The sequence below is a fragment of the Alosa sapidissima genome, chromosome 18 (genome assembly GCF_018492685.1).
Source record: "Alosa sapidissima isolate fAloSap1 chromosome 18, fAloSap1.pri, whole genome shotgun sequence".
In the NCBI taxonomy this organism is placed as follows: Eukaryota; Metazoa; Chordata; class Actinopteri; order Clupeiformes; family Clupeidae; genus Alosa; species Alosa sapidissima.
Window position 1 is genome coordinate 11,315,911 of NC_055974.1, and position 14,918 is coordinate 11,330,828.

The 14,918-nt window shown below is 40.1% G+C and overlaps 1 protein-coding gene across 2 annotated transcripts in view; it reads right to left on the bottom strand.

Annotated features, from left to right (window-relative positions):
- Nucleotides 1-14,918, bottom strand: part of col4a5 (collagen, type IV, alpha 5 (Alport syndrome)) — a 49,362-nt gene that overhangs the window by 22,921 nt on the left and 11,523 nt on the right. For both annotated transcript variants that reach the window (XM_042069799.1, XM_042069798.1), the window contains exons 2-20: nucleotides 10,995-11,051; nucleotides 9,805-9,894; nucleotides 9,583-9,627; nucleotides 9,442-9,486; nucleotides 9,048-9,110; nucleotides 7,810-7,863; nucleotides 7,694-7,720; nucleotides 7,342-7,422; nucleotides 7,040-7,102; nucleotides 5,808-5,843; nucleotides 5,539-5,580; nucleotides 5,354-5,446; nucleotides 3,758-3,811; nucleotides 3,421-3,477; nucleotides 3,231-3,275; nucleotides 2,523-2,576; nucleotides 1,352-1,393; nucleotides 932-1,025; nucleotides 666-701 (exon numbers count right to left, since the gene is read on the bottom strand). In XM_042069799.1, coding sequence (XP_041925733.1) covers nucleotides 666-701; nucleotides 932-1,025; nucleotides 1,352-1,393; nucleotides 2,523-2,576; nucleotides 3,231-3,275; nucleotides 3,421-3,477; nucleotides 3,758-3,811; nucleotides 5,354-5,446; nucleotides 5,539-5,580; nucleotides 5,808-5,843; nucleotides 7,040-7,102; nucleotides 7,342-7,422; nucleotides 7,694-7,720; nucleotides 7,810-7,863; nucleotides 9,048-9,110; nucleotides 9,442-9,486; nucleotides 9,583-9,627; nucleotides 9,805-9,894; nucleotides 10,995-11,051 — 1,078 coding nt within the window. The remainder of the gene's footprint in view (nucleotides 1-665; nucleotides 702-931; nucleotides 1,026-1,351; nucleotides 1,394-2,522; nucleotides 2,577-3,230; nucleotides 3,276-3,420; nucleotides 3,478-3,757; nucleotides 3,812-5,353; nucleotides 5,447-5,538; nucleotides 5,581-5,807; nucleotides 5,844-7,039; nucleotides 7,103-7,341; nucleotides 7,423-7,693; nucleotides 7,721-7,809; nucleotides 7,864-9,047; nucleotides 9,111-9,441; nucleotides 9,487-9,582; nucleotides 9,628-9,804; nucleotides 9,895-10,994; nucleotides 11,052-14,918) is intronic.

Genomic DNA, 14,918 nt, shown 5'->3' on the forward strand with positions numbered 1-14,918 from the left:
TGTATCGGAACTTCCCCTATTACCATCGGTCCCATATTTCCGCCGTCTTGCGTGTATATATCACTTAATATGCATTTCTATACAAACCAAGACAGCGGATTCCTAAAGAAATGCAAGCACCCACACCATAGGTGTATCTAAAATTTCCCCTAGGGATCAATAAAGTCTATCTATCTATCTATCTATCTATCTATCTATCTATCTATCTGAATTAGCTATGTACCAAAAATTATGCGACCCACCAGGCCAGCACTAACCTCCGAGCGTGGTAAACAAAATAGGATATTTCAGGCAGTAAATGCTCCTGTTAAGAACCAAAACAGATTTTGTTCAAATCTACACACCTATGGCTACTGAAAAATGTAAGGTTCATTTATCAAATGTTATTTTGAAGTATTGAAAAACATCGTTGTTTTAGAATTTTCGATCGAAAGTGGTGATAATTGGAGGCGTTACGATACAGACCCTCAGATTATCAACAAACTACCTCTTAACGCTCTGTTACATACAGTACACATATATTTTATGGTTAAGGTTAGGGTTCCGAGTTGAGTTTGGTTAAGGTGATGTTCAGTAATTGTTCAACAACAATCTCATATACTACTACTTGAATCTCAACAGATACATTATAAAGCCTCTTATTTCTTAAAGTGGCAGTTACTTGCCTGGCGCTCCTGGCTGGCCTGGAGGTCCAGTTAAACCTAAGAGACAAAAAAAGAAAAAAGGTCTCAGTCAGAGTACACCAAACACATAACATGTTTATTGACAGAAGTACAGTTACAAATTGGTTATATATTCCTTCATTAATTATGAAAAAACAGTAAATAACCTGTACAAACTAAACATTTTCTTTGTTGGTGTAGTAATTATCAATAACAAATAAATATGAGTTACAGTTTACTATGCGTCTAAAATAGGTTACGGATTCTACCTGGTGGTCCTCTGTCTCCTTTTCTTCCAGGGCTTCCAGGGAATCCACGGTCTCCTTTCTGGCCTGTTGCAGTTGACGTGGGTCCTGTCACCACCTGTGGGGTGTAGAGTTAGAGGTAAAGTATTTTTTTAAATCATTTTACAGATGAGAGAGTAAAATGCATCTGGATTTAGCTCCAATGCCCTCTAATGATACTGCATATCTCAGAAGTGTACAAGTATTTAGATACCGGTATGTCATCTATTCCTCTTCAAAAGTGAAAAAAAGTGCATTTGTCACTTAATCTTCCTCTGAACTATTATCACCCTAATAAAGCCATCCTTGGTTGACAGAGGGAGCACTGACTATGTTGTTGTCTACTTAAATTAAAAGTGAAAGATAACAAAATTGCAATGGTTAAGATATTCCAGTCACACATACCTGCCCTGGAGGCCCAGGGTAACCACGGTCTCCTTTGTCACCCTGGTGGACAAAACATTAAATGTGTTAATTACTTAGGCACTTCTTGCAATTTCAACCTCCAGGAGATTACAGTTTTTCTCAGTCGCTTTGGTGCTTTTCTCACATCACTGTTAACATTTGCACAGAAGTTAGTGCAATTCTCAAAACAATTAGTGCAAACTGCAAAACCTAGTGGATGACCTGCAAAAGCACGTCACTTGCTCAAAATGGATAGTCCATTCCTCAAAAGCAGGTATTCATGTCAATGAAACTGTCAGTGTCATCAAAATGAGAAGTCTTGACACCATCGTGTATGAACAAGATAGTCAAATGGCTTTGTCATGTTTTCATTATGACAGTTCAGTGACACTGAACATGCTCAAGACAGCACTATACAGTACTTGTACAGCCATTTGAAAACTACAGTAAAGTTACACATTGCTGTAGTTAGGTGAGTAAGTGAGTACAAGACACTGAATGCGTACATTTTTACTGTATGCTCTTTGCAATTCTACAGCACTGTGACAGAATTTGATAACTAGTTCAACAATTTTGTATGTAATGACTCAAGCAATGAAATGAAGACTATTAGTTTTATTGGGAACGACTATTCAGCATTCATAAGTATAGTTCATTTTGACTGACATGACATAAGCAAATGATAATGTTAAAAAACAGCAGAGAATTGTATGAAAGCAACTGATACATGTCCAAAAGTATTTGCAATTTGTTCAGAGGAAGGAGAAATTGCTACTATGATGTGCACAAATGACTAAATGTTGTGGAGGTTGAACTAATAGTTATGAGAATTTTCATTCTGATCTGAAAAAAGCACCAAAGCGACTGAGAAAAACTGTAAATAGTCCAAACCATAGAGGACCAAGCACTCATATCTCTACATCAAACAGAGAAGGTCATTTGTACCCCTATGAATTGATTGTCAAGGATTACAATGATACCATATATAACTTGTTATAGGCTGAGTTCATGGATTTTCTGACGTTGCGGTGGTCTTTGTCAGTAGTTTATACATGCAGATGTTATGGTAAATTATGATGTATTTTTGTAAGTTGGATCCTGAACACCAAATTGTTCTTGCATGGGGAAAAATTAGGAACCAATGGGTGAAAGAATATGGAGACATACTTACTCTTTCGCCATCACGACCAGGTAATCCTGGGGCACCAGGGTCTCCTTTTGAACCCTGACAGATAAAGACAGCAGATATATCTTCTGTACCCAGAACAGTGATCCAAAGAACAGTCATACACACAGCATAAAAGTTTCCCATTTAGTAGTATCTTAACCAATTTTATTACACGGCTCTTCAGAGTGCTGCAGAAAGTTCCATTCACATGAATGGGCCTTCCCAACGTTCGGGCCTGTGTTAAATCTACATAAATCACCGGCAAAGTATATAATCACTGCTGTCAATGGCAACGGGTTGATTAACGTCTTTCATATCCATCCGCAAGACGTCCGTTCGCTTATTGCAATGGAATTCCATTGAAAGGGAAAGTAAGCTAGTAAGACGTTGCCACGCAACACCTGAAACTGTCAAGTTCTATCTGTGTGGCGAACTATTTATTTTGTCAGCGGAAGACACGAAACGCGGTAGCAAAATCATTTTTAAAGACCATTGAGGTTTCTTTTCTCGTTTTGACAAGTAGCCGTGTAATAAGCTAATAATAAGATAATGTATTGTCCGCCGGTAATTATCAGAAAATAAGTCCCTTCAGGTCGAAGCAAAACCTGTTCTCCCTGTCCCTGACTTATTTTCTGATAATTACCGGCGGACAATACATTATCCCTTACATCAATATTGTTTGAGAAACAAACTGCATCATTGTCCACTCACAGGATATCCAGCTGGCCCTGGGTCACCATCTTTTCCAGGTTTCCCCTGCAAAGAGGGACAGACATTACTTTCCTCTTGTTGTCATTACTATTAGAAGAAGTAGTATTTGCTGTCGTAATGGTTATAGTGGTATAGTTAGAAGTGGAAATCTGTAATCTGATGGTTTCTACTCGCATGGACCGGTGCTCACCCTTTTACCAGACTCGCCAGGTTCTCCTTTGTCTCCTTTAGATCCTCCCGAGATACCCTGCAAAATCCATCAGAATTTTTTTTATCACAACCTTGGACTTGACTAGGAAAGCCTGACAGCATAGCCTACTGTACATATAATATTTACTTCATATTAGTAGTGAGTAAATGAGCATCAATCATGCATATTAAATAGAAGCAAATAATAAACAAAATGTTTGCTCTTACAGGTGATAAACAATAAATAAAAGGTGTGTTTTATTACACGTGGTAGTAAACAATAAATAAAAGGTGTGCTCTTACAGGTGATAAACAATAAATAAAATGTGTACACTTACAGGTGGTCCAGGCTGCCCAGGATTTCCAGGAGGGCCATTTGGGCCGCGGTCACCCTACAGGAAACAAATGAATTCTGTCACTAACTGCTTTATTTATTATAGCATTGGTATGGCATTCAAATCTAATTGTCCAAAAAACAATACCAATTGTTCCAGTTCATCCCCCTAGCAACAAGCTAACACCAAGACCTTATGAGCAGTTGTCAGAGTGTAACATAACATAAATAGTGTTTTGAATGTAAATTGTGTATGATGAACTGCATGATGTTTACTATACAGATTTCCAATGAAGCAACTGTCCTTATGTGTTCCTAGGTCTCTATATATTACATACATCAAGATATTCCAGTATAGTGCATTTTGGCCAACATGGCATTAGCTATTGAAAATGTAAAAAACAGCAGACTTTTGTACAAAATCAGTTGCATGGTTGTATGAAAGCATTGTGATTTGTTCAAAATGAAGAGAAACTGCTGAAATTATGTGCACAAGTGACAAGATGATATGGAGTTTGAACAAGCAGTTTTGAGAAATACCATTCTGATCTGAAAAATGTACCCAAGCAACTGAGAAAAACTGTAATCTACATCGGTTTATATGTCTTAACTCCCATACGGCCAGGCTATATTTTAGTTCTTTTTAGTTTTGGGCTGTATAACAATATCTATCAATTTAACAATCTTTGCAGTAAAATATTTTCATCCATTAGAATCCATTTCATACATAGGAGACCTTAGAGATGAGGAAAAAAACATGGTTGGGTTTAATTCTACCTCCGGTAGATATCTCAACATTTAAGGGGCATTATTGTTAGCCTATTAGGTAAGGTGGGCATAACCCACATTCAACAGAAAAAATAATCAGCACCTATTTCTTTACTTAGTTTATATCCTCTCATAGCATATTTGATCTATTTAGATTTGATTTAGAAATATCAGGATAGCTAAAACAGCTTCCGCTCTTCTGGTAAGGCTTTCCGCAACATTTTGGAGTGTGTCTGTGGGATGTTTTCGCATTCATCCATGGGAGCATCCCAAAGGCGTTTGATGGGGTTGAGGTAAGGACTCTGTGCCGACCAGTCTTGTTTCATATTTTTTGTGGACTTTTTATGCCTTTAATGACAGGACAGTGGAGAGTGACAGGAAGCGAATGGGAGAGAGAGTCGGGGTGGGATCCGGAAAGGACCACGGGGCGGGAATCGAACCCGGGTCGCCAGCGTACAGTGCAGGTGCCCCAGCCAGTCGCACCACAGCTGGGACCAGGTACTTGATTTTAGTTTTCAGGTGATTCAAGTACCTGTGGCAATGTGTCTGAATGAAACACATGAATTCCGCATGGGAAACATGTAAGAACAGCTTTCACACCAAGACATCACCAAATGCTAGCACCAAAGAAGCTAGCGAGCTTTTAACATTGTGTAGCTCTCTAGTTGGTCAGGTCTTTAAAAGACAAATCTGTTTATAATCCGTTAGCTTGGTTTAGACAATATCCTTTAAAGTCACTAAAAACATTACTGCAACTTGCTATGAGTGCTACTAACGTAGCTTTACCATTGCAATTTAACAAGGATGAAGTTATTTCCTCCAAACACTATACCTTCTCTCCTTGCTGGAATGTTGTATGTCCTTGGCTCTGCTGCTCTCCGACTTGTCCAGGAGGTCCTGGTGGCCCTATGGGCCCCTGCTGACCCTACAGTTACCAAAAATAGTACAGATATTAATATCTTGACTCTTCTTCCTGTTACAAACTTTACACTCCCACCAATGAGTTCATTTAGCTACCTTTTCTCCCTTCGGCCCCTGGAAGTTCAGTCCCATGTTGCCCTGTGTAGCAAAACACAAATACATAGTTAGATACTTTACGCAACATAATTTTCTCCCAAATATAAGCTTTCCAACATTGTAGATTGGTGAACTGATAGATGATGCAGATGGTGCTATGTGTGCAAACAATAAAATTTGAAAGAGTCTTTACAGCTGTTATTTGCACTTTTTTTGAAAATGGCCCCACAATATGTATATGTGCATATATATGGTGCTTGTGAGATTACCTTTGGTCCAGGCAGACCTGGAGGCCCAGCACGACCCTAGAAGAAAAAAAAACAGACCAAATTAGTGTTGTCACGATACCAAAATTAATGTTTCGATACCGATACCAAGTCAAGAATTGCGATTTCGATACTTCTTCGATACTTTTTAAAAAATGTATTTGATTTGGGGGCCCCACCACCTTGACATCATCATCAGTAATATTGAATATACTGTAGTGTGATCATTGACACCAGTGGCCATCCCAGATTCTGCTTGACTCTCTCCACACAAACTCTCTCCACACAGAGTAATTGACCTTGTCTCACGGTTTTAGTCTAGTGAATAAAAGTTGCACATAGCGCATAAGGATATGTATGTGGATGCAATTAATTATGTTTTGTATGTCATTACATAAAATAAATGTTCAAAAAATGTACAAGTCGAAGAAAATCTTTCTGGGATCATAGATAAGATAAGTGTCTTGCAATGTTCATTAATGATTTTAGCGAGCAATAATTGTCAAACATGACCTGAGCTAGCGGGATAGTTAGCAAGGATCTCTCTTCAGATGTAAAAGTTTGCCATGGTTGCTTAGCCTATTTCTAAATTACATTGAACCCAAATAGTAGGCCTAAATGACCAAAATCCCACAGCCTAGGTAGGTTAGCAACACAAACTTGTGAAATGCAAGTGAGCAAATCAACTTGATATTAGCCTATTATGATGTGTTACCATAGCATCACTTGAACTAGCAGCCATGTCTCGCTGTTTATAGCACGACAGCTGCGCTTACATGTGTGTGAGGAGAAAAGACGCACAGCCACAGGTTAGGGGAGGAGGCGCTAGAAGCATGCCTTGTTGTAGGACACGCATGTTACTTCAAAAGAACACGGTCATTCTCAAAAGTATCGATACTAATAAAATTAGACATCTTGACATTTTTAATTTCAGGGTATTGCGATACTTTTGTAGTCGGTGCACCGTGCAACACTAGACCAAATACAGCAAATGTGTAACACTATATCTGTATACTGACTTAGGCTACAATCCAATGGATCGGAACAATTTTCAAATCAGATAGTTAATTTAAATTCAGTTAAGAACATCATGACATCCCACTGTTGAAATTCCAATTGCGACCATGCAGTAGCCTCATTAAAGATACAATAATTTTTTTAAGTGGGTCAATTTAATAAAGCAACCATTGGGTTTACTGAATATTGTTGTATGTGCCTTGTGTTATACGTCTTACCTCATAACCTCTAGGCCCAGGGGGACCAACTGGCCCTGGAAGTCCAGAAGGTCCAGGAATCCCCTAGAAAGAAAATTACATTAAGAATCAACTTAAGTAAGAATTTGCAAGAGCAGTGAAGGAAAACCATGAAAAACTTGAGCTGATGCTTTGTTAGCAAAACTATCAGAGAAATGTTAGAAAAACAACATCAAATGACACGATTAATGGCTTTATTGAAACTATTCCCCACTTTTATCCTCAAAATTATACAGAATAACAAAAACAAAAAAAATTAAAACAAATAAAATAAGCCATCTTACTCGAGGGCCTGGGAGACCAGATGGTCCAAATTCGCCTTTTTGTCCGTAGCGGTCAATTGCAATTACTTCACCGGGTTCTCCCTAGAATAATGATAAGACAGAAACAAAGACAAATTAAATGAATTAGCATATTTACATTATAAGTTCTTGCATTAAATCTAGGAAGTAGTTGTCAGACACACTAGTCCCAGTCCAGGTATGGAGCTGATCATGGTTCTCTCCCTGACATACAGGAAAATTAATTATTTTCAGTGACGCTTTAACGTTTAACACCGTCAAAACATTTGATGATATATATGATCAGAAACAAATGTTCATCTCTCTTATAAGGCTGCTATTTCATTAATCTTACCTTTTGGCCAGGGAATCCTGGAGGACCCTGTGAAGATAGTGACAAGTCAGTCCATGTCTAAACACATCAGCAGATTCACCAGTGATGACCAGTAAAGAACAGCCTGTTGTACTTACTGGTGGTCCCTCTATTCCTGGGAGCCCTGGAGTCCCGGAGAATCCTCTCTCACCCTGTGTGAAAAGGATTCATCCCCATTGAAATGTTGCTGTCAAAGATCACCATTTTAGGTGAATATACAAGTTAATATGGTAAATCAGATAAATATACAAGTATGAAAGCTCATATATGAAACATTCCATGCTGCTCTCATACTTACCATCAGTTTCCAAGTGTCATTAAGTGTGAGATCAAAACATGACTCCATAACAATAACTCCCAAAACAAAAAAAGTTACCAACTAAAATCTGATTTTAACCCTCCACTACTACATACTCTATCCTCCATAAATATTGCCATCGTTTTCATGCAGATGGTCTGCACAGCTGGTCAGAAACTAAATGTACTACATTTTTAAACCTTACTTTCCTTGAAAACAGATCACATACATACACACTACATAAATGGCAGAGCATGGTAGCCTACTTACAATGACAACACTGTGCTATATGACTAGGGGCTAATAAGCCCAATTATATCTAACCAAGGATATCAGACAGAAGAGAAAAGAAACAGCCTGTATTATAGCACAGATCTCTTGACAATGTGGCATCATTTAGTGCTATCTTTTACACCCCAGTAGAATTGAACAGTGCCCATTGTGCCCATTGTTATTACTCAGGATTCCTTAGGCTTCAGAATGGCTTCCATACACAAAGTACATTTCTCCATACTTAACTTTGGGCATACCTTGCCCTTCAGAGCACCCTGTTTGAATGGTTGCAAGCAAGAATGGAGGGGCAGCCGTGGCCTACTGGTTAGGGCTTCGGGCTTGTAACCGAAGGGTTGCCAGTTCGATCCCCGACCAGTAGGAAAAAATGTGGGCAGAGGAAGTGGTTGAGCACTGCCCTCCCATGCCCACATCCACGGATGAAGTGCCCTTCAGCTTGGCACTCACTGCTCCCCGAGCGCCGCTGTAGCAAGCAGCTCACTGCTCTGGGTTAGTGTGTCACTGTGTGTTCACTGTGTGCTGTTTGTGTTTCACTAATTCCCAGATTGGGATAAATGCAGACACCAAATTTCCCTCACAGGATCGAAAGAGTACATATACTTATACTTAAGTGTCAGGCACTACTAATGTTTGACCAGGGGATGGCGCTGCTGCGTGTCAAACATGTCGATCATTGTAAATTCTCTGTATACAACTGCGGCCTTTCACATTATTATTATTATTAATAATAATAACACATCCACCTACCTTTGTTCCGTTACAGCCTGCAGTTCCCCTGGGTCCAGGGGGGCCATCCTGTCCTGGCAGACCCTAGAGATAGCAAGAACACAAAAGGACTTGATATAGTCTCCATACAACTGCATTTCGTTGGCTTTGTACTTGTACTCTGCGCAATGACAATAAAGTTGAATCTAATCTAATCTAAAGACCTTTCCGAAATGTAAAGTTAGAATAGAGTAAAAATGTAATTCACTAAATAAATTAAACATTAAGAGTTGTCAGATATGAATCTTATAACGACTAAAGTTAGAAGCGGCACATCTTTGTAAGACTGTAAAATCTGCTTTTCTATACGTCAAATGAAATGAAGTGATTTAGAGAGAGGGAATTCATTGACTGTTTTGTTTGTTTGGATACTCACAGGAATTCCTGGTGTCCCAGGGAAACCTGGTAATCCGGGAGGGCCCTGTGAACATGATTTTAAATGTATCATACAAATGTCACCCAGAGATGAGGATATGCATAAAAGTTGTATGTTTCACTCTCAGGTCTAGACACCCACTCTTATTCCTTTGGGGCCACTGGGTCCTGTAGGTCCGTCATCGCCCTGTGTTTGAGAAAGTGTTTAGTGTCTGATTGACCAGATAAACTACAGACAGCAGACTTAACAACATTGGAGAAGCGTCATCACACAATTATGTCATGACCAGACCATTCCCAGGTAAACAATTGTTTACAATCAACTGGGTCAACGATTCATACGAGCCACTGCAGTGAAACCTACCTTCTCTCCACGTGGTCCAATTGGACCCTCTGGTCCTGGAAATCCAGGTACGCCTGGCTGGCCCTGTAGTCCAGGAAGTCCCCTGTCACCCTGTAAAGGAGACACACAGCATTAGCCATGAACAGCTATAACAACAACTTGCATCTACTTAGCACTTTTATCAAGACACCCCAAGCTCTTCACAGTGAAGAGAGAAGCCCACCACTAACCACCAACAATCAGATGAGGAGACACCATTATCATATGAGAAGTCCTTGCATTCTGAAGTTTACATAGTACTGTATATCACTGTGGAGCCGTACATTGAGGATATCCTGTTACGATTGTAATCTTAAATGAGAAAACAATTTGTCCAGATTCCAGGGGGAAGAGTTTAGTTGGTGACAAAAAGCTAACACGCTCACCCGGCTCATTCAGATACAACCACTACCACCAACATTGTTGTGTGGCAATAAAAAGTATGCTATGGATGCTGTTAAACGGTTAGCAGGGATATAGTATGTAAATCTATTTTATTTAACGAATAATGTCATGAAAGACTTAAGCAGTAAAATGATTCTACTACATTTCCTCACCCACCTACCAGCTTTTCATCCAAGAGCTATCAGCTGTTCTCATTTCAGTATGATTTTGATATGTTTACAGACTACAAAGAACACAGAAACATTCTTGGAATGGGAGGAAAAAAGTGAGTTCAGTGTTACAGACAATGTTTTTTTAACAGACACATTGATAAGCCGTTAAAAAGTCATAAGACAAAAAGATGTCCTCAGACAGAAAAATGAGACCCCTACAGAAAGCCACCACTAGAGGGTGTTAACTTGTACAGGTACAGACCAAGAGAGTGGCAGGCTAGCCTTCCCATTCAATTCAAAGACAGATGCTATGCTAGCTATTTTAGCTCAGGAAATACAATAAAAATACACTTGACAAAAAATGCCGATGCAAACTGACAGAGACAGACTGACTCCGTAAACCATGAACCCCTAGCTTGGGTCAGTATTGGGTCAATATTTGTTGCATGCTGTTGCAAGTAGGAATTGGTAGGAGTAATGCTGTATCCTATTAGCATTTAAATAAATATTGTTTTAATAAGTAAAATTACATTTTATTAATACAAATATAAGTCAGTATTTGCTGCATAAAGAAGGCCAATACACTAGTGCTGGCATTAGTACTAATGATCTTACCTTGTCTCCTTTCACGTTACTACAGTCACACTTTGACCCAGTGCAGCCATGGCAAGCCTGAGAGAGAGAGAGAGAGAGAGAGAGAGAGAGAGAGAGAGAGAGAGAGAGAGAGAGAGAGAGAGAGAGAGAGAGGTGGGGGGGGGGGGTAAAAAGAAGTGATTATTATGAGAAGCTCAATACACTGCTACACTGGTAGCACTGCACACCCCCCCCCCACCCAAACCCTCACACTGCCATTTCAAATTGTAGTGCTTTCCACAGCCACTAGATGGCAGCATTTAATTTCCTACAGTCATAGGGGATCATAATTAAATATCAAGTCTTTGTGTTTACTTTTAAGAATGTTTCATGACAAGAAATGGAGTGGGGGTGTCCTTGCATGGTATGTTCACTCCTTTATTACTACCATTACTTGTTCACCAGCATAGAGTGAGTTATCAGAAATTATTGAACTGGTATAACTTTCCATTGTAGTTGTTGAATCAAACACCAAATATGCCAGATTATGTAAAGACACCAGTCAGCAGCCCCTCATGGTTTAAAGTGAACCATGGAATGTTAAAGGACCTAGAATGTTTACTAAGGAGCGGGCTAGAACTGACCATTGTTTATCTTTTATTCTTAACCTAATAAAGAAGAGAAATGCCACAGCATTCTCAACATGATGAAAGAATGTGTATGAGAGACAGAGAGAGAGAGAGAGAGAGAGAAGAGAGAGAGAGAGAGAGAGAGAGAGAGAGAGAGAGAGAGAGAGAGAGAGATGCAGACAGTGGATAAAAGTAGGTAGTTCCAGACATGCATGCAGACATACTGCACTGTATAAAATGAATTTGTTAGAGAATCCAGGTGGAAGGCATGACTTGCAGGGAAAGTCAACAATAATCATTAACAAAAGTTGAAGAAGAAAAGTGTGAGTGAAAAGTGAATGTGTAACTTGTGTGAAAACAAGAACGTCAGCCAAGCCAGACAGGTCAGCACTTCTCCATGTCTCAAAACTAAACAAGTTAACCAGTGTGTTGTCATGGTCGCGACCTCTCTGGTGAACCCTTGCTATCAAACTTCCGCTTGCTGAGTGCCTTGACTGGCATATGCAGCATCCAAAAATACCAGAGGTGTCACATTTTATACCACAAGGCGAGAGAGGTCAAAGGTTACTTCACCCTGACACATAAGAGTGCATCATAAACTGGTCTATGCATGGCTGAGTGTGTTAGACTGATGGGTCTGTCTCTGATACTGACGATGATTTATATTGACAACATAAAAAACACAGCTGCTTCAGTGGTTGAGAAAATAATGATCTCATTTAAAGATACTATATTCAGGATTTATCATGTATCCCTATCTGCACCAATACTTAACAACAACAAAACAAATCTCTATGGAAATTTTCATTAAAGTTTCGTTTAGTTCAGGATAGGCTTCATCCGTGAAACCCGGTATGTGTTATTGGAGAGGCACCATGTGTGGTGTGAATTGTGTGCAAGATGTTTCAGCCGTATAAAATGATCTCCTCTCTCTCTCTCTCTCTCTCTCTATCTCTCTCTCTCTCTCTCTCTCTCTCTCTCTCTCTGTGTTACTGCAGAATAGACGTAAATAGTCAGCTATGTTGGCATCCTGCTGGGTGTCGAGCTTATTTGCTACTCGTGTCAGTCCGAAGAGAGATGTGAGAGGAAACAGGTCTGTCAGTATTACACCACGCCACATCTCACTCTTGTCAGCAGGCTTAACCTTAAATGTGCACCAGTCCATAGAAACATGAGCACAGGGCAACCACCTGACCTTTGACCCTGAGGTGAATCATGCTTGTGTGTGTGTGTGTGAGAGAGAGAGAGAGAGAGAGAGAGAGAGAGAGAGAGAGAGAGAGAGAGAGAGAGCCGCGACATTAGATTAAAGGGAAAACACCAGTGCTCATAGACTGAGACAGACAGACATAGACTGGAACAGATTACAAATAAAGAAGAAACGTAAATCTGGCAAGGTTTCAGAGCTACAAAATGTAGGTTTCATCTTGTTTCCCGAGAGGGATATAAGTCTGTAGACAAACAATAGCAACAAACAGAAGTGCCTGTATGTCAGGTCAGATCCTCAAAGCCTGACGAACTGCATAAATCTGTTAAAACTGATTAGTGCATTGATACACTCACGCCACAGAACACTTTGTAATTACAGCCAACAGATACAGACTGAATAATTGATTTTGACAGTCCTCACCATTCTTCTTCACACAAGATTAAATCCCTTATAAACAAAGCCATGGATGTTGTTCGTGCAGTTTAGTCACAGAGGCATAAGCATCTAAGTCTTATCCTTCACTGTGTACAATGGAACAGCTCTCCAACAGGGGTACCGACAGCTGCATGGCTCTCTTGATCCCACCTGTTTATCCTACCGGGTAAACAGGTGGGATCAAGTTTCCCAAAACCATAGTTGCTAACCCGTTAGCAACTTAGTCGGTTGGCAATGGGAAATTGCATTGCAACCAACAAAGTTGCTAACTTAGTTAGTGTGAAAGTTGCTAACTTAGTTACGCTTAAGATTAAGAATGTTTTCAGAGACGTTCACATCTGACCAGGAGGAGTAAGCCTCTATATGGGGAAGCATTTTCAAATAAGCACACACAATATAATGCTTCATATGACTCAGACTTGTGTGTGTGTGTTTGGGAGGATCTGCTGTTACGCAGTGGCACATTTGACCAAGCAAGTGGAACTATAGTGATAAAATAGAATATTGCGAAAAGAAATACAAATCAGGAGTATTCATGAGGGCCAAGTAAACAACAAGTGTCACATCTAGATTTTGCACTCGATTTTGCACTGTGGTGCTCATTGGTGCTCTCTAGTGGTGCAGGTGGGTAATGCATTGTCTGAGCTCAGTGAAGTGGAAGAAGGTGGTGGGGCCATTGGAGCTGTGCCTCCCAGGCTGTGTGTGTGTGTGTGTGTGTGTGTGTGTGTGAGCACACACCCCTGGGCTGCTGATTCATGTGGTCTGCTACAGTTGGCTCCCACACCCAGACACAGCCTACGCCACAGCGCCACTGGTGCAGCTAATCGAGTGAGGGAGGGTCAGCGAGCTCAAGATATGTGCCTTCTACCTCCAACACACACACACACACACACACACACACACAATCTCTCGTTACCTCTCTCCCGATACACACACACAATAATGAAATCTTGACAGTATTTTATTTTAACAGTTACATCAGTTATCATATATCTATCAAATCTAACTCACTGAAATAATTCATATATGCTTATTGCAATAGCAAAAAAATGCTCTTCCAAACACCTCACAAGAGCTTTTGGGATCTTTTTTCCCCTCCGTGTCTCCACTGTTCCTATTTGGCTTGTGTGTGCACGGGGCAGAACTGCGAGCTGTGCTCCGACCGTGTGTCAGGTGGGGTTGTGTTTGTGTGTGAAGTAGCTCACGTGAGGCTGATTTTAACAGAAGTAAGAGGAGAACCGGGGATAAGCAAACGGAAGGCATTTGTGTTGAGGATTAGCCTGGCCAGACAGGAATTCCCCCAGTGCCATCAAAGTCAACACACACACCTCATTCTGGATGCACTCCAAACACATCAGTACCCTGAAGAAGACGGTTTTGCACAGTGGCCAATCCATCGGTTTCTCTTTTGATAAATTGTTGCCATACCAATGTTTATGTAGTGAAGTTGCCAAATGAGCTAAGAAGTAAATTGTTTTTGTTTCCAACTGATGAGTGCCATCAGAAATGGATTTTTGAAGATACTCAGCTTTTTACAGATGTACAACCAATCCTCTATTCTAATATTCTACCACAATGATGAGTGCCGTCAGAAATGAAGATACTCAGCTTTTTACAGATGTACAACCAATCCTCTATTCTAATATTCTACCACAATGATGAGTGCCGTCAGAAATGAAGATACTCAGCTTTTTA